Source organism: Uloborus diversus, chromosome 5 (assembly GCF_026930045.1).
Source record: "Uloborus diversus isolate 005 chromosome 5, Udiv.v.3.1, whole genome shotgun sequence".
Lineage (NCBI taxonomy): Eukaryota > Metazoa > Arthropoda > Arachnida > Araneae > Uloboridae > Uloborus > Uloborus diversus.
In genome coordinates, this window is record NC_072735.1 from 17757042 (window position 1) to 17778266 (window position 21225).

General features: G+C 30.6%; 1 protein-coding gene across 1 annotated transcript in view; it reads left to right on the forward strand.

The window, feature by feature from the left end:
• LOC129222468 (lachesin-like) overlaps positions 1-18967 on the forward strand; it is a 56263-nt gene extending 37296 nt beyond the window's left edge. Inside the window, exons 8-10 of the mRNA XM_054856982.1 lie at positions 1168-1224; positions 4226-4318; positions 17973-18967. Of these exons, the coding sequence (XP_054712957.1) occupies positions 1168-1224; positions 4226-4318; positions 17973-18073 (251 nt within the window). The 3' untranslated portion in view covers positions 18074-18967. The remainder of the gene's footprint in view (positions 1-1167; positions 1225-4225; positions 4319-17972) is intronic.
• The last annotated feature ends 2258 nt before the right edge of the window (positions 18968-21225 follow it).

The window sequence follows — 21225 nt, forward strand, 5'->3', positions numbered from 1 at the left end:
GGAATCGCGGTAGAAAGATGCGCCAAAATGCATCATTTGTGACGTCATAAAGACCACGCCTTGTTTGAAAAATCGGACATTTTAAAAAAATCTATTGGGAAAATAAAAGTATTTTCTGTGTCCATGTAATTTTTTTTTCCTCATTATGTCCATTTTAATGACTAAAAGTAGTGTTTTTGACTGAAGTAAACCATCCCATTCAGAACATGGATTTGTTTGATGGCATGTAACACAGGATGTGTTTGTAAATTTACAACGCAATTTATGTAAATGGCATTTAAGCTTTCTATTTAAGTTTTCAAGACGTTTCTCGGAACTTTAAGCTTTCGTTTTAAACCTGCACTATGTATCAGTGCTGATCCCACGTAAATAAATAGGGAAAAGGATACATGTAGATTTCAGAAAAAAATTCAGAATTGAACTTGCTCCTTTTTACCATGTACATGTCAATACCAAAAACTTTAGTAGTTAGTATTTATACAAAAAGTATACCTTGAGTTAAAGTAAATTCCATACTTGTCACTCATCCTTTAAATGATACATTTTGTTATTTTTCTCTGTGACTGTCCCTTAAACAGAGGTTAAGGAGGTTATGCTATTCTTTGAAACAAAGGAGAAACATGACTTCAATTCAAAAACAATGCTTCATACGCAAACGAACAAAAAATCGAAAAAAAAAGGTGTATTCAGTGGAAAACAATTATCAATGAATAAGCACGGTACTTACATTTTAATACAATAATTAATTATTTTTAACAAATATGCAAACATATCACGGAAATATATGAAAATATTGAAAGATTGTGTTCAAACTTAGTAAAAAAAAACAATGTTTACATAAAGTTTGCTAACGTTACTTGATAGTTGCCAAATTTGTGGTAAAAACATGTTTTTTGCACATATAATAAATCCCAATTAAACGCAAAAAATGAAGTAAAATGCCAATTAAATGACACACATAAAACATTGGGAAGAAAATTTTAATTTATCATTAAAAATGAACAGTTTTAAATGCTTGAAAAATAGTTTTCTTTCTTTTTTTTCTGTTTTTGCTAAGTATCTAAATACATTTTATGACAGACGAGAAAGGCCCCTAACTTCAAGAAAGTTAAAAGCTACAAGATGCATATCTAATGTGAAAATACTAATTATATTTATTTATTCTAGGAGCTCACCAAGCTAATAGTGAAAAAATGGGAATAAAGTGGCACAAAGATGAAGAAGGTTCGTTTCTTACATTTTTTTTCTTATGCATAAATTAAGTACGACGCATCACCTCCCCTCCCCCCCCCCATTCTTCCTAATGAGAATTTATTTTATTTGAACTTCAATCTTTTTTCTGCTTTTTGGAAAGTACAATAATGATGCTGTTCCTTTAGAGGTACGTCACATGGTTTCCCAAATTATTTACTTTACACCTTGACGACAATAGAAGAATTGATTAAAATGATGGGCGAACAATACAAATATATTGCAAGCCTCGAATTTTGAAATTTAAATTGTTGAATGTCACCAAATAGACAGTTTTATTTTGCAACTAGTGGTACCCGCACAACTTTTCCCGTAATAGAAAAATTAATCTTTTGGTTCGCCTGTGTATTTACAAATAATGACTTTTCTCGCCAATTGGCTTGCACTCATGTTACGGTTCCACGTTATGATAATTTCGTAATTTACTCGTCCATCTTATGATAGTTTTGTTCTTAAAATTGGAATAGAAAAAGAACCACATCGAACTTTCAAAAAATCGCTTCGAGGTGCACACCCCCAGGCTACAAACTAACTTTGTGCCAAATTTCATGAAAATTGGGGGAGAACGGTCTAGGCGCAATGCGCGTCATAGAGATCCAGACATCCTCCGGACATCCAGACAGAGAGACTTTCAGCTTTGTTATTAGTAAAGATAGTGATGAATAAGTTAGAATCGCCAAAAATTAAAAAAATGCGCCAAGTGACGGAGCTTTAATAGAAAAGAACAACTATAGTTTACAACAAGAGTCTTTGTTTAAGAAATTTAAAATTAACAGTAAAGGAAATTTTCCGTCAAAACAGACAACTTTACTAGAACCAATTTAGCTTAAGAATTGTTTGCGACATTTGGTCTCATCAAACTTTCATCCTACGCATTTTTTTATCATCTTAAATTTTACTGCACTACATATTCCAACGTGTATGATAATATTTCTGTGTCACCCCAGCTTCGCTTTCAATCTTACCTTTTGATATGTGTAAGGGGGGGGGGAGGAAATTTTAAATGTCGGCGAAACTGGGGGTAAAAAACATTATTTCTTATCTATGGTATAACTATTGCTCTCAGCCAAATAGTAAGAAAGACATTTTTGTCAAATATAAAATAACAAGCAATACTTTAAACCGATTTTTAGTATTATTAAGAAGCCTAAATTAATAAATAATTAACATTGCAGTAATTTATCAACCTCGGTACTTTGTATTCTTTGCAGTAACATTAAAAAAAAATAATTTAAGGTTCTTAGTTTTTACAGTAGTAGTTCCTGCTTTACTAAATTCAAAAAGAAAGAATAACTCTTTTTACACAATTTTTACTTGATTCTTAAAAAGGGAAATACTAATAACGTCGATCGGGATGGATTTTCTTATTTTTCAACTTAACTTTCGCACTGCTCATATCATAGAAAATGATTAGAAGGAAAAAAAATCTTCGCATTTGAGTGTAGGAGGACAAAAAATTTATTTAAATATAATGGTGCATATTTCAGTTTTTTACGGGGGGGGCGGACGTAAGTGGACAAATGAACAACTTCTTTTAGTTAGTCTACTTTTAAAATTAGAACTTTTTTGGTTTATTAAAAAGAGGATAAAAAATACCGAACTTAAATTTTACATAAATCATGATTGCAAAAATAATGACAAAAAATATATTTATTTACTTATATATTTTAATTTGATCAATTTAAAGCCAAAAATATTTTTTCAAAGAAATGCAATTTCTTAAACATTAAAGCTTCAGGGATTATTTTATATTAAGAAAACCTTTTTTTTTTTTCATGAATTAGTTTCAACTGTTAAAAACGCAAATATTTGAAACATTTTACATCCTAAACAAGTGGAGAGAGAGTTTAACTAATGTTATAAATTGATGCTGAGCAATTGGAAACTGTCTTACTTAGCTCGGAAATAAAATTCTCTCTAAGTGTAAAATATAATTGAATGCCAGATAGTTTAAATATTTTTTATTATAAAAGAATATTTCTGAAAAACTTCACTTTTTGTTACTTTTATACGTATTAATCAAATAAATAGAATTTTGTACTTAGCAAAAACATAATGGAAAACATGTTTGGAACTGCAATTTATTACATAACATTTTACCACAAATGATTGTTGTATCTTATTCTTTTAACTAGTGGTACCCACACGGCTTTGCCCGTAGTTGAAAATTAAAAGGTCATTCGGTTCGCCTGTATATTTACAAATTATGGATGACGAATTCCTTGCCAATTGGCTATGTTCATTCGCTCTCCCATTCCACTTCATGATAATTTCGTAATTTACTCGTCCATCTTATGATAATTTTGTTCCGGAAAATGTTCTTAAAATTGAAATAGAAAAAGAACAAAATTGAATTTTCGAAAAATCGCTTCGAGGTACACACCCCCATGCTACAAACTAACTGCCAAATTTCATGAAAATCAGCCGATCGGTCTAGGCGCTATGCGCGTCACAGAGATCCAGACATCCTCCAGACAGAGACTTTGAGCTTTATTATTAGTTAAGATTAAACCGTTTTGAAGGGGAATAATTAAAGATTGTGATAGTTATTAAGAAATTACTTACTTGTACAATCATAAGGAGGTAAAAACTAAGCAAAATCACAAAACATAAGGCTGATATAACCATGCTTGAGTTCCGTAAAAAAAAGATGGAGGAGGGGAGTAGTTAAACTAATAATTTGGTACTAAAAAAACTCAAAGAGGGTTTTTTTTTCTTCGTGTACGCATTAAAACTACAGCACTTTTTGTTCAGTTGTGTGCATTAGTTACGCTACTATTCAGAATTCCTTCACCCCTCTCATTTGAAAAGAATAATTTTAGAACAATCATTGTATATTTCTTATAACTTAATATAACATTAAGTTTTATTTCAGTTACTTCAGTCAAATTGAGAATCAATTTCATTAAACAAAAAAAAAGTGTAGTAATAAGTAAAGATACTATGTTTACATGAGCATTGTGTTCATTTCCAGGTTTTCTCCAAGGTATGCAGGATTTCTCCAATGGTGATTTAGAAAAAAGAGATTCACCATCACCAGTGACAGTGTACTCAGGATCTGAAAAAGGTGGATTATTGTTCTTACATTAATTTACAGCCTGATTCAAAAACAATGGTGGGGTTATTCATTAAGTTATCGCCCTATAGCCAGGGCTAAGGTAGAAATACATGAAATACACCGCCAGTTCAGTCAATTCCAGCCGAGGACTTATAAGGCGATAACTTACTGAATATACCTACCTGCATTGCCTTCAGTATTCGAGTTGAGCCGAACCATTGTTAAACCATAAAGATATAACCATATTTGCTTCTAATTTCATTATTAATTATAACTCTGAGAGTCTAAACGTCATAGTATACTTATTTATATTTTTATTACAAAATAAAGATGATGTTTTCAGTAAATTACGTGCCTTGCCTTCAATCTTCGAGTTTAACTGAACCATTGCTTCGGTCATTCGTCTGGTCAGTGCTAATTCTGTATCAGCTACCAGTTTGTTTGACTCTCTTGGCTTCCTTAAGAGGTTTTCCACCTCCAGCTCAGTCACTCCTGTGCTGGGCTGATGAGTGCTAATAAGCACGAAACTGTAGTCCTCGGCTAGAATTGACTGACCTGGCGGTGTATTTCATGTAATGGTGGAGGTTTTAGTCCTGTATATTTCTAGGAGTAAAAATCGCTCAAAAAGGAACTTTTTCTTACATACATAGGTGATTTTTAATATATTCTGTGCGCTCCCCTCCTGAGCAATACCACTATTGTACTCAAATCCCAGTCTGCATGGACGCAGTGGCAGAAGCAATCGCTGCAGCTGCTTTACAATTCGCACTTTTATTTAAGTTCCACCAGAGAGCTGTAGGTTCATTATTCCCAAATCGGTAGCCATATAAAAATCCACCATTGTTCGAATCACCGTTTGTGTTAATGATTGAAATACCGTGAAATACCGCAATTAAGAAGATTTTTGCTTTAACTTTTCAGTTTAAACATTTAAATGAAAAAAAAAAAAAAAAGAATATTAAACGGCAATTTTTTTATAAAGTTAGAAATCATTATTGAGGGACATCTGAAATAATTATATATTTATCTTATAATCAACTAGGGCAGGCTTAACAGGCACTTGTCTTCTTCATGAGAATAAGAGATTTATTAGTGTGCGTAAAGTATTCTAAATGAAATCATTTAAATAACGTTTACTAATGGCACGTTTAATAATAACGTAAAACTATTCAATCTAAAAGTAATTGTAAAAAAAATAATAATAATGAATAAATAAAAATATGATTAAGTAAATTGACTAAAAATACTAACAATAATCAATAATAATAACAAAAATGTAACGATTAAAAACACTATTTTTGCATGCAAAGTAGCAGAAAGTAATATTTAATTCCTGAGAATGAATTTGCATCGGAAATGCAGTGTAGAAGCACGTTGTTCACTATCTTCCAAGCGCTAAGACAATAGATTTGACAACCGTCAAGCAGGACAGAACGTCAGTAAGAAAAATAAGCAAAGTTAAATGCTTAATCAGAATAAAGTGTAAATCCCCCTACCCAAAGAATCAATAACTTAATTTAAATACTTATTACAATTAGAACAAAATAAAAATATTTGCTCCTCTGAAGAAAAAAGAATTTCGTTGAAATATGTATTACTGTTACAACAAACTGATAATCACCATCTCGTAAAAACAAAGAATATCGTTGAAATAATCACAAGATATATCTTATTGCAACAAGGATATCAATCTCTGAGAACATCCAGCAAACCTATAACAATTTAAGCACACACATTCCGATCTCAACTCCGAGAGGACCTCATTACATTAACCATAACTGCCCCTCAATGCTCCCATTGCAATTAAAATAGGATAAAAGGTCCCCCTGCCATGAAGAAAAAATATTTTCAATAAAACGCAAGACTCGTTTGAATATCGGTCAGCGAAAAACAAAGCATGAACTCTTATCGAAAAGAATCATATAAATTCCTATCAAAAAGATGTTTTTATATAAATATTTCATTTATGAAAAAACGGATTTTCACTGAGCCTCAAAATTCTGTAACCAAAAGATGTTATTTTCCCTGTTATAATCAAGATGGAAGGACTGTCGATGGATATATAATAATATACTTCAAGGGGAGTCAGTACCCCCTATACCGTCAATGTTAATTTGCACAGGTTCATGTACCATTTTCTGAAAATCTATTAAAGATACAGTAATGATTTTTTTTTCTGTAACTTAAGTAGACTCTTTTTTCTACACTGAAGTAAAATTTTACAGAAAGATAGGTTAGTTTCTTTTAAAAAAATTCTAATGCGTAAGTCACTGTATTTTTTTCAAAAAATGCCATTTTGCTACACGAAATCAGCTCTATAAAAAATATTTTTGGAATATGAGAAAAATTTTACTTCAGTATATGCAATCAGATGTATGGTAGTAAAAATGTCAAAGCCTAACACAAGTTAGTTTCTGAGAAAAAGGAACATTTAGTTTAAAAAATACCATTTCAAGATATTGCAATTTAAAGGAGAAAATCATACCTTATCAACATAGGTTTACATTTTTTTTTAAAGCGTATTTCAACTTACTTCTAATATGAGCACGATCAAGAAATTGATATTAGTAAAAATGCATTGAAATGAAGTTTCAAAATATATAAAAATCAAGAAATGAAATTTTTAGAAGTATTTAGAGTACTGACTCCCCTTAAAAAGTTTTTTTTTTTTTTTTTGAAAAAGAAAAAAAGAAAAAGAAATATCCAAAGAGACTAAAAGGCGTAACCATGACATTAAAACGAATTCACTTGATCTGTTTATTCACGTCTCGAGCTTTTATCATTTAGAATCGCTTGGCTTGATCAAGATAAGACTCGGAACTAGGTTTCTGAAAACAACTCTTACAGCTTTCCTGCTCCTTCTGGAAGTTTCAAACAAATTTCCTTTTTCGCAGAACATTTCAAGCTTTCGAATAACCTAAAACTGCGCATTAAATATTACTTCTCCACATTAGCAAATTTATGGGGAAAATGACATTGAAATTCGAACAAAAAAAGAAAGCAAATTTAAATTTTAGAAGAAAACCCCCCTCACTTATGTGTGCAACCCCTTGCTATAAACTCATTTTGTTTTAAGTTTTCAGAAAATTGACCGAAAAAAGTTTTGGAAATAAACGAGTTACAGGCAGATCCATACTGCTGATTAAGGTAAAAGGCAGCATCTGTTCAAATGAGTTTTTGAGATATTTGAGGAAATTCGTTTTGGATTCATACTAACAGTAGGAAAATGCTGGATTATGATGGTTTTTGATGATTTATTTTGTGCGGAAACAGAATAAGAAAACGTGTACAATAAAGCAAAAGTACAGTTGAAGCAAAAACGCAAAAAAAATTAAAAATGAAACATTTACAGATACTGCCCTTTTACTTCGCGCGGCAGCATACATCCAGATAACCACCCAACTCTGCTTTATTATTACTAGAGACAAAGTCTTTTAATTTATTTACTCACAAAGCGTACTCAAATAATTGAAAAATTAGGAAATGATTTTTTTTTCTACAAATGAATTTCTTTCAGAAAAGTTAAATTTCAAAAGGATAAAAATTGAGATACCTGAAAAAAAAAAATGCCGAATACGTAACTTTAAAATAAACATGTACCTTGAGTAAGCAATGCCATACCAATAACTGTTTGAATTTGCATCAAGTTTTCAGAAATTTCCCAGCTAAGTAAATATTTGGTAAACTCTGTCTTTTAAATATGTGCACGGCGAATAATACAGAGTAGGGCAAGACATTTAAAGAATTTTGCATGTTAATAATTATTTTTGAGGTTACATTTAAAGATTATTCCATTCTTTTCCTTCTGATGCTGCACTGGTTGACTTTTAAAAATGCAAGTTCTTGTTGTTTCATTGGAAAAAAAAATCCGCAATTCGTTTTGATAATGTATTTTAACCTGTTTGTGTATTTTAACCTATTTTTCTTCATATACATGAAAGCAACAAAAGAGCAATCAACGAAAAATAAACTCATATACGTTTAAATAAACAAGAAATAAAAGTTTCGTTAAAAATGTGTTAATGAATGTTCTTATTCAATTGGCTTTCATTTTGATCAAAATGTAGTAAATATTCGAAGTTAAATATGAGGCAGTTTTTGATGTTAATAATTGCGAATCATTGGCCATTTTAGTTATTTTCTTTGGTTAAGCTGATACATTGAATTTTGTTCACAAATGGTTTTGATTTTTGAATTCCGCTCAACTAGTACACCGTGACCAATCAGTTACTGCATGTTTTCGAATTTTATTACAGTATCACAATACTGTACACTGCATACAAAATATACTGCATACAAAAACATTTTACACGAAGTTAAAGTATTATTTGTTAGGCCTTTTTTCAATAAAGGATTTGAAAATATTACATGGTTTACTTTCTTAACGAGAGTAGGACACTTTCCAAATTCATCACACAGCACGTATGCTTCCATTGATATTTAACACGATATCTTTTGAATTAAATTTTTGAATTTGCTCAAATTGAGGGTTTTATAGTTAGGACATAAGATTACTTAAAATAATCAAGTGAGATCTGCTTAGTGATTTGGGGTTACCCGTTCTTGGGTAAAAAGTGAGCTAAACTATTTCTGCATCACTCCTGAAGCACACTTGTGGTACGCAATGGGACACCACAATAATTACCGACTAGGGAACTACTACTCCACCCCCGTTCCTGGTGGACATGTGGCGCTCCTTAATCCTTAAAGGAACTGTTCTTGACCACACACTATTCTTGACACCTTTGATTCAGGTAAAACATCTAGTTCGGCGACGCCACATTTCCCATATAATTTACCATTCCAACGCCGTTGAGCACCCCCACATCTGATCAAAAGAATCAGCAAGGGATGAAAGGTAAGGATTTTGCATTACCTAGGCCGCACCGCATGGAAGCCCCCAGCATTACGTCCCGGACACATGCATTATGAGAGAGTGCATCACCTTATTGGAAGCTGTAGTATTTGGCCTCATACACACTTTGGACATTTGCGAGTAAAACATTTTTTCCAAAACCGTAGTTTTATATCACTGAGCATTGATTTTTAACTCTTTTCAATGAAAATTAACGAGAACTTTTTTGAAGACAATTCAGAGACAAAGTACAGGGTAATTAAAATTAAAGTTCCGATTCATAAACGTTCTAATTAAAACGCTACTGGTTAGAATGACTTGATATTACATTGGAACAGTTGTGAAGTCATGAGATTCTGTTTAAAACGAAGGAAAAAAAATAGCTCCAAAATTTTCTAAAGGATGAATTTATCAGGGTTCACATTGCTCTGGAGAGATAGCTGTGATAAAAAAATGTTTTGTGAAAAACATCGCTTGGTTTTAAAACATGATGCTTTACGCTTCTAATTACTAGCAAATCAAGTCGGCGGACACATTGCATAACATATGTCGTAAAAATCTGCAAAGGTTTTGTTTCATTAGGATCCTAAGCACGAGGCAGTTAGTTAAACCAACATTTCGAATAAATTTACTGTAAACTAGCTGTTTGCCGTAAGTTACCAAACCTTAGCCAGAACTACAGAGTGTCCTGAAAAAGACTGACTGTTTTCAAAAATTTATAACAGGTAAACGGTAAATGATAAAAAAAGTAATTCTTACAGAAGATTCATGTGGTGGGTCGTAAATCCCCCCCCCTCCTGAGTTTCAATTTTAGTTGAAAATTTTTCCAATAGATGGCGCTGCAGATAATAATTCCGTAAATTAAAAAAGATATGGAAAATTACATCATAATTTTTCGAAAATAATGAACAAAAGAACAAAACTATATTTTCAAACAATCGTCGGCTGTAATCCCATGTTGCAATCGGAAGAAAAATCGTTGAATTTTAATTCTTCTTTTTTGACTTACCGGCTTACTATGTGCCACGCCATCTATTAAAACATTTTTGAACTAAAATTTGGAACTCTGAGGGAAAAAATTTAGCGGCCATCACATGCATTTTCTGTAAGAACTTTTTTTTTTTTTTTTTTTTTTTATCATTAACAGTTCTCCAGTTATAAATTTTTGAAAACAGTCAGTTTTTTTTTTTCAGGATACCCTGTACATGCTAAGGCAGAACTACATGCATACACCGACAGCCCGGTTATCCCATCCAGATACTGTAGTTTAGTCCTTGTTATTGACTCATCAGTCTGGAATAGGGAAGAGCACTCGAATTCTGAAAGTTCTGAGCATTGGAGTTTCCTGCCAAAAACAAACTGCTACGGAAAATACCAATATGCTCTTCCTGACAATAGATAACCTTTCGTTGTCTCAAATACCATCAATATTAGTGTGAGACTGTAAGATACTGCCTATCCATAGTAAACTGAAATAAACTTTAACCTCTGGATATATCTAATACATTCAGAAGTAAACGTTATGATATGCTGCATAATGCATAGTTTTAATATTTTTTTTAATGCAGTTAAAGAAATCAGATAATTAAATTGCTTTTACAATAACGTTATGAGTTTCGTCTACACTCTTCAGGATGCTTTTGATAAGAAATAAAATGTAACTACAATTTTTATTTACTTTTGCATTATTGCCATTCTTTGCCAAACAGTAATTAGTTGTCAGCATGACCCTTCCTCCCCCCCCCCCAAAAAAAACCTGAATCTGAATTGGAGATGCGTCAGTTTCCTAAAAGAGGAGATCAATCTCTCGAGAAACTAAAACATTTTAAAGAAATAGAACCTGAGAGCTTTTATTTGGTATTCTAACCCACAAAAACTCTATCAGCGTTTGAAATCTTCAGACAATCCATTTTGGGGGTGTAGTCACGGAACTGTCTTTTTTATTACAACAAATAACATTCTGAGCAATATCCTATTTTAATGTGCATTGCTTTCACAAATTTCAAAACTGTTTTTTTTATTTTAGCTTCTCTCTTCGATTTTTTTCTTCTACGGTTTCCAGTGAAAATTGCTGCTTTTTTTTTTTTTAAATCTACAGCAGAATGAGGCCTTTGGTTACCTAAGATTATACAAAAGAATATAACTAATTCAGACTCATGTTATACTCTTCCACATAAGAGCATTTATAAGTAAAGATACTTATTGAATGGAATAATTACAGTTTATTTTAGGGAAGTTAGAGCATTTTCATTTTTTTTTTACATTCCAAGAGACGTGATTATTCAAAATTACTAGTTTATTTTTATACAACTTACAAAAGAGGCTTTTTTTTTAATCTACAGCAGAATGAGACTTTTGGTTACCTAAGGTTATACAAAAGAATATAACTAATTCAGACTCATGTTATACTCTTCCACATAAGAACATTTATAAGTAAAGATACCTATTGAATGGAATAATTACAGTTTATTTTAGGGAAGTTAGAGCATTTTAATTTTTTCTTTTCCAAATTCCAAGAGACGTGATTATTCAAAATTACTAGTTTATTTTTATACAACTTACAAAAGAGGCCTTTTTTTTAAATCTACAGCAGAATGAGGCTTTTGGTTACCTTAAGTTATACAAAAGAATATAACTGATTCAGTCTCGTGTTATACTCTACCATATGTGAACATTAATAAGTAAAGATACCTGTTGAATGGCAAAGTTACAGTTTATTTTAGGGAAGTTAGAGCATTTTCATTTTTTTCCAAAATTCCAAGAGATATGGTTATTCAAAATTACTAGTTTATTTTTATACAACTTACAAAAGAGGCTTTTTTTTTAAATCTACAGCAGAATGAGGCTTTTGGTTACCTAAGGTTGTACAAAAGAATATAACGGATTCAGGCTCACGTTATGCTCTTCCACATGTGAACATTTAAAAGTAAAGATACCTGTTAAATGGCATAACTACAGTTGATTTTAGTGAAGTTAGAGCATTTTTATTTTTTCTTTTCCAAATTCCAAGAGACATGATTATTCAAAATTACTAGTTTATTTTTATACAACTTACAAAAGAGGCTTTTGTTTAAAAAAATCTACAGCAGTGTGAGGCTTTTGGTTACCTTAGGTTATACAAAAGAATATAACTAATTCAGACTCATGTTATACTCTTCCACATAAGAGAACATTTATAAGTAAAGATACCTATTGAATGGCATAGTTACAGTTTATTTTAGGGAAGTTAGAGCATTTTCATTTTTTTTTCCCAAATTCCAAGAGACGTGGTTATTCAAAATTACTAGTTTATTTTTATACAACTTTAAAAAAAAAGGCTTTTTTTGGTTGAGTTGAGGCATTTTTGAATAAAATGTTTCAGTGTATAACTACTAAGAGTAAAGTGGAGACGGGACGGAGTTCCAACATAATTTTTCTAATGCAATTCTGGAATACAAATTTGGAAATGCTTATTATTATAACACTTGAAAATTCAAGTTTCTCTCCAAAATAGACTATTTTAAAATTTGGATAAATAAACATAACGAACAACCCATTTTTTTTTTTTTTTTTTTTTTTTAAATCTGAGTCAGCTTTTTCCGATTATCTTACACAATTTCAAAAGCATTTTCCAAATAAAAAAAACGATACACTTCTAGAGAATAATCTGGTATTTTTAGCAAAAATAAAAATATCACTGATCTATCAATTTTGAGGCAAAATGTTTGATCAGCAGAGGTAACTTTGAATTTTGTGAAACAGCAATCAATCTGTTCCAAACAGTCTCTAGGAGTGTTTTCGAGATAGTTCTAAGCTTAAGGACAAATTTTGAGGCACCAAACGGGAACGTGTGCTTCTTATCATTATCTAGATAAAAAGTTGTTTCCGATAACTAAATTTTTGGCTAAGAGTTATAAATTGGGTTATAAAATATTTAAATAAACTTCATGACTCATTATTTCATCAAAAAATTTCAAACTACCAAGTCCTGAAGCTGGTATGCACCCTCAGACAAGAACACCTTCAATGTGATGATTAACTAGTCCAACTAAGTTCTTAAGATTATGTTCCTAATGTTTTCTTCTATTTACAATTATACAACAATTTAACCAAAAAATGTTAAATTCATTTTTTATCTGTAAGTAAGACGTAATTCCAAAACGTTTTGAGCTTATTTATCATTGATTTTGCGACAAAAAGCCTGAGCTTCCTGTTTTTCGCACGGTCAAGAAAATTTCTGCGGGAAAGGTTCCATTTAATCCAGCTAATCAGAGAACTTGGCGAAGAATTTTAGGAGAAAATTAAATGTAAAAATGTTCATTAAACTATGCAGAAACTTTTCCAGCACTCAAATGTGTATTTTTCATAAATTTTTTAACTGTAAATCTCCGATTACGTTTTGTCAATTTTGCCGGTTGACCTTTCCTTACCTTGTTTTCGGTTCGATTCTTTTCTTTAAAGCATTTTATCAAGCACTTTGCTATAGAATGGAATAAATAAATTAATTTAGGGACATTTCAAATTAATTTAACGCTAATGTGAGGAAAAAATTCAAATTTTGAATGGCGTTTGTGCGTTTTTACGAATACCAGCCATTTAAAAGTAATAAGCACAATATTAAGGAATAAATAAACAAGAAATTAAAATCAAACGACTTTTCAGGGTCAACACAATGCAAAAATATATTTAAAAAAAACGAAAAATGATAATTTTTATCATGAATTTATTTGAAAATATTTGAGTGTACGATGACGTTTGTGGCGTATTATTTCTCTGTCTCTTCGTTTTTTGACCCATTTCAAAAAGAAGATTCGTCAATATTTTGAAAAAACTACAGGGTTTTATTTAGAATGACATAAGAATGATGTGAAGAAATATTGGACTCCATATTCGAATTCAGTTTTGCGTTATTTTGGTTTTACTAAAACATTTCAAAATGTACGAACATTTTTGGGAGCCACTGTAGATACATAGATACGCAGATACATCGGTAAATACATAGATACGCTCAGTTTTTAATTATAAACGATAAAACATTACATACAAAGACTAGGGTCTGGTGGGGTAAAGTGGTCATAAAATCGTAGGTTTTCAACTTTGGTGGATAATAAATACAACAAATAATTTAAACACCTCAACTTTTTTTGTTGTTATTTTACATTGCATTATTAAAGAACACAGTACATTGAAGTTTAGAAAAAAAATATTGATTTTTTTTTGTTTTATAACACTTTCTTTTCCCTTTGTATTTATGACCACTTTACCCCATGGGATGGGGGAAAGTGGTCATAGCATGGGGTAAAGTGGTCATAGTTAAAAATAAATGCAAAACCGTATTACATAACCCTAATATTTGTATATTTCAGTTATTTTTATGGTTACAAATATATGCACTAATATATGCGTGTATTCACGAGTATATACGTGTCGTGTAAACATGAGTAATCACGTTCATATATGAGTAGATACCGCGCATACCTAAGTATATAAATGTATAGTAGACGTATATACGCATATATGTACAAGTGTACATGTGGGTATACACATAATTGTACATAAATGTATATACGGGTATACACGAGTTAATTCGTGGATGCATCCAGTGCGTGTTTGCACGTGTCTACTCACGTATATACATGTACATATGGAAGCACGAGTATATACGTATGTATACGTGTAAACACAATTATATACCTGAAAAAAACGTATATACGTACCTTTATATGTACGTACATACTCGTCAACCTGTACATATATGTATTCACGAGTATATACGCTTACATACATGTATGCCTACAGAGTGAATCCAAGCTCTTGAGCAAAAACCTAAGGGGTATGAGAGATGAGGATAAAAAGTAAAGAATAATAAGGAGTCGATGGTCGTTGACGCGTTACGTGCACACAAAGCCAGAAACTGATGGATGCAAAGCAGGTCACAAATTTTTTACACAAAGATGATTTTACTCAAAATTTAGTTTTTAAGAAATATTTAGAGCACTTGTTAAAAGTTACGGCCTGTAGTCGCAACAAAGGCGCAGCGACAGATGAAACTTTTTCAAAAGTCTCGTTATTGCAACAGAGAGTGCTTTGTGATTGCGACGCACATGTATTACAGCTGCAGGCCGCAAATTTCATCAATCGCTCTAAAACTTTCTTGAGACCTAAAATGTTGTGTAAAATTTTCTGTGTGTAATAAATTTGTTACCTGTTTTGCATCCATCAGTTTCTGGCTTTGCGTGCATGTAGAGCGTCAGCATTGTGTTTGTGACCATATGTGTCTTATGTGATTCTTGCTTCTTATCTTCCCCTCTAACACATTTTAATAATTTGCCCAAAAGTTTAAACTAACCCTGTATACTTGTATGCCATATGCTTGTATGTAAGTGTCTACTCGAGTACGTACGTGTATATACGTGTCTACCTGAGTATATAAGTGTTCGTATACATACGAGTAAAAGCAAGTATATACTTGTATAGTCGAATGTATATCTACATAGATAAAAAATACCCATATCGCAGATACCCATATACGTATTTATTGGTGCATTTATGTGAATACGTTTATATACGTGCCTACACGAGTATATGCGTATGCATACGTATATACTCGTATATTTAACCCCATTTACGGTAAAACCAATACACATTAAGTGAAATTAATATTTAATTCATATCTGCCTTATACGTAACTATTAAGTGACATTAGAAGAACAATATTCATTAAGCCTAATATTATGACCACTTTACCCCATCTTACTGAAATTGTTCTAAAAAATGATCTAAAATATATTCAGCTAACTGCAAATGAGTAAGTGATCTTAAGACATGTAGGAAGCTTCCTGTGCCGTCAATCTGTTCATAATTCCAACAAACAAAATTTCCCAAAGAAGTTGAAAGAGGTATTTAGATTTTTAAAATTTTCATATTTATACAAAATATTTTTTTTACCAAATAAAATTTTGTCAGGTTTGGAAATTTTGTATTCAAAATGTAGCTTATAACTCCTCGAACCTAAAATAAAATTTTCACATTCATTCGAACATTTATTTCCAAGCTATAGTCATTTATTTGACGTATGACCACTTTACCCCATTGACCACTTTCCCCCACCAGACCCTATACATTTAAGATTACGAATAATTTTCTGTTAAAATATTAGAAATCTGCAAAGACAAAATATTCAGAGAAAACAGATGAAACCGTTTTTGAAAATATCTATTTAAATATATCAAAATATCTATTCAGTAAAAAATATTTCCTGTCGTTTCTACTGTAAAAATTCAATATTTAAAAGAAACTGAAATTCTCCATCTTTCTTTGGCCATATCTAACCATAACATAAAAAACAAGACCTTAAGAAATCTTCAGGGAATCCGTTTTTGAAATTCAGTTTTGGAGATATTTTCCCTGGCTAACAAATAGAAATCCAAGCAAAATGCTTTTAAACATTTATCACTTTCAATGCATTTCCATACTAGGTTGTCTGCAGTTTTTCAGTATGGTACGGATTTGAAGAAATTTCGAAATTATAGACGAGTTTGGAAACGTTAAATATTTTTTAAAATACGGTTCACTATTAAAATATTCAAAAGAAATAAACGCAGACTTGTCTCAATCTTGACACTTCGTCACTTTACATACTCTTACTTAATCTCTAAAGTAACATCCAGGCATAATTCCATGCATATTCAATATCGGTATCAAGCAATATTTTTTCTATTAAACAAGTACATGAATTACATTTATTGATTAATTGAAAGATTTTTTTTTTTTGGTAATATACAATTTCGATTCGTTTTAGTGAAAGAAAGTTGGTTAGGACAAACATGATTAAAAAAGTTGCTATTACTGATATTTTATTATCATTACTATTATTTATAGGAGTAGTAGTAGTAGTTGTTGTTGCTGTTGTAAGTAGTAGTAGTATTTCATTTATTTGTTATGACTATATTTATGACACAATAACACAATTATAATCATAATATTATCATCACATACAAATGTTATTATATATATATATATATATATATATATATATATATATATATATATATATATATATACAGTTGGCTCTCTGTTTAACTACACTCTATTTAACGACGGCTTTTCACTGCCCCAGATGGTCCGCTTTAGTTTTAAAAGCATTAGGACGATTTTTTGTGGTCCCTTGAAAGTCGTTAAACAGAGAGCCAACTGTATATATATATATATATATATATATATATATATGCATCGGAGAAATTTAATGTTTTACGCAATAGTAGTTTGAAGCAATTTAGTCTCAGATACTGTAATACGCGCAAAAAATATATAATATGTTGTCTTACTGGTCAGTTTTTGTTGTTTGAATTAAAGACACATACTTAAAGTTCGAAAATATTTCTTCTATGTTACGGAATGTTCATGATGTGTCACTATTGATGATATCGTTTTTATGCCGCCACACACCAGTTATGTAAGCTAACTTCGTGCGAGTTATGTGGCAAGAAATAGCATTATTTTTTTTGTAAATGAATATCTTGCATTTCACAAATTTTAAGTTTTGTTACTTTACTTGCAGTGATGCGATAAAGTGAACATGCTTTTAGAAGACAAAACTGATATGATAATAAAATATATTATAGTTCAGCAAAAACCTTCGAAGCCCACTTTTTGAATGAACTATATGCAGAAAGAAATGTCTTAATTTGTTTATGTCTTTTATTTTAGTGATCGCGTAGTGTTCGCCCATTGTATTGTACTAGAAATAGAAATTACTTTTACCATTTAAGAGAGAAGGAATATATTTTCCCATTTAAAGTTATTTTAATATGTCATGTTTTCTTTTAGGTGAGGGTCGTGATACGGGAAACCACGCACGAACTTACGACATACAGTGGAGTTCGCTAGTGATTTCGATATTTGTTCCTGTATTCATCATTTGCCTGTAGTACAATCTCAGTGCAACGAGTAAAAAACTCTGAACAATTATGTGGAACTGTTTTGCCTATGTCTGCTGGTGGAGCTTTGGCACTTTGAGAAAAAGTGGTGGCGTGACAATGCAAAGAAAAAACCTAACGGAAAAAAAAGTGTTCAAGAGCTAGGAGTGTTTCAAATGCTGAACATTGTGTTTGTTATTACATGTATATTGTGATTAAATATCACAGAGCACAATTCTCGGGCACTCGAACAAAATGAGAAAATCTTTCGACCAAAAAAAATAAATAAATAAATAAATAAATAAAAAATAATAAAATAAAATAAATGAATAAATAAACAAATAACCTTAATAACTATGCTCTTTAAAATTGTTCTTTTGAATTACTTAAAATTTATATCATCAAGATTTGTATTTTAAGAAAAATGGATATCTATAAATTATGCAATGTACTCGTATTCAAGAGTCTTCACAAAAGGTTATATTATCTGAAAATCCAAGAAGCTTTGCAATTTGTTAATAATATTTGCTAATAATATTAAAATGAGTCATCATATTTATAGCAAGAACAAGTCACAGGGTAAAAAAAAATCTTGTCTAGGAAAAAAAGACAACCAAACAGAAAAGTGTAAAACTGAAAATCTAGCCCAAAATCTAGAAATCTACTAAGTTCAAGAACAAGTCACAGGGTAAAAAAAAATCTTGTCTAGGAAAAAAAGACAACCAAACAGAAAAGTGTAAAACTGAAAATCTAGCTCAAAATCTAGAAATCTACTAAGTTCTAGTTAATTCTTTTTCTTCTGCAGTTTATCGCAAACCAATTAAATCTTAAGTGATTTTTAGCTTTGTTTTTTTAGGTACTAACTGAGTAATTTAGATTATTAAGTCCATCAAAAAATAAAGACAAAAAAAATGTTATTCCTCCTACACACTACTTTTAACCAATAAATCTCTTATTACCTCTTTCTTGGCGCGCGTGTTGAAACAGAACAACAAAAGTAGTGGTGTTGACCAAAAAACATCTGATCAGTACTGCAAAAGTAACCTTACGCGACTCAGCCCAATGATGTCTCATTTTAACTTTTCTACCCAACAAGAAAGAAACCTTTTCAACGTCAGGGAACTTCGTACTGAATCCAAACAAAAGTTCACATTTGTGTCGGACTCGACATTTTATTTATTTATTTATTTATTTTATTATTATTATTTAATTATTTTATTTATTTATTTATTTATTTATTTATTTATTTATTTATTTATTTATTTTTTTGAAATTTTTTCCAAGAATAAAACATATGCCAGCTATCTAAACACACTATTCTGATACAAAATATAATGTAAAACGAGTTCAACTTGACTCGGTATATTAAATATTTATATATTAGGTGAAAATTAAAAAATAGAACGGTATTGACATCTGAAATAAGACATTGAGCATCTAAAATATTTATGTTAAAAATTCAGTAATTGCTCTCACAATGTTCAGCATTGCAGTCGTGAACTATGTTTCAGTGTGTGATGTGCCAAACTGTAATTATAAATAATGTGTATAATCATCAGAAATTATGCTTTCTTGAAAATTAGTTTATTGTACTTCTTTTGAACTTTCTATGATCAGCAATTTACAGTAATAGTGCTCACTTATTATGAACCATTTTTTTAACACATAAATTTGCTAGCCGACAAACTGCGTAGATTTCGTTTTCAAAAGTTAAGTTATTATTTCCACTATTTGTTGCCTAAAATAAAGGTAAAACATTTATACATTACATTCCTTATTGAACACATATCAGTCATATTTGTAACAAAATGTTCAGGAGACAGACCATTTATAAACTTAATTTATGCGTAAAATACATAGTTTAAAAAAAATAAAACCAAATAAATGCTAAATAGGAAACACGTGCTGAGCTGAAAACAATTGAGAAAATATGTCAGGATTATAAAATAATATTTGACATTATAAATTTTGGGCAAAAATAGTAATAACACAAAAGCAAAGAGCTTTTCTTATGTCACGTAAGATTAGTATTGTTTGATACAGACAGATCATTAAAAGTTATTATACTATTGGTTATTATTATAAACATTTTATGTGACTAGCAAGTTATAATACTTTAATTGTGAAAAAACTCTCATAAATAACTAAAAACATTTAGTGGCTATGCACTTAAAATCATCATTAAACAATCGACTAAAGTTTTCAAAAACATTGGCCATAAATGACAATGCGCTTTGGTGATTGCGAAGTTTAATACAGCATATTTAGATAGGTGTATTCTAGAACTTCTGTATTACTCGATGATTCATTTAAATTGGAGTCTAGACAAATGACAAAAGAGAGTACCTAATAATTAATCGTTTATAAAAGAAAAATCATTAGAAATCGGAAAACGGCTGTTTTTTTTTTATCATTGAAAATGTATTTATCTTTTTCTCACCTATTTTAAAAGACTAGACTGGTTAAAAAAAGCAAGTGCGATAAGGAACTGGCAATAAAAAAAAAAGTCTTATCATCATATTATTTTTTCAATTTAGAGTTTTACCAATATTTTGCTATTTCAAGTATTTTAAACAAATGTCAAAGTGAACATGCAGGATTCGTACAAATACGACAAAATAATCTGTTGTACTTGTGTGCGATGTTTGTTTAGTTGATACATTTTAACAGTACATTTTTGAGTTGAAATGTTTAAAATTAATAATACAGTATTAAACTTACTCACTCTATGATTGACACAAATGACATCGAATCCAATTATTGAATTAAATGTATAAAATAATTTCACTTGCTTTAAAAAAAAGGTAGCACTCAAGGGGCCGGTACATTGTGATGATATGTTTTGTATCATTGCATGATTAATATTAAAAGTAAGACATACATTAAATAGGAACATAGCGATTCTTCGAAAAGACGGATACAAAAAATTAAGGTTTTCGTACAAGAATCAATTTTATTAGCGCAAAACACAAGATACAATTTTATAGAATGTTCGACCATAAAGACAATTCCACGAAAAAACCTCCATTTTATCCCACACCTGACAGTTCATATACATCACTTAATTGTAATTATTATAAAATATAATGAAAACAATTTGTTTGCTTATTAAAGTAAACAGGTGTTTGTTATTTATAATTAAAAAAAAGTACACATTATGCTTT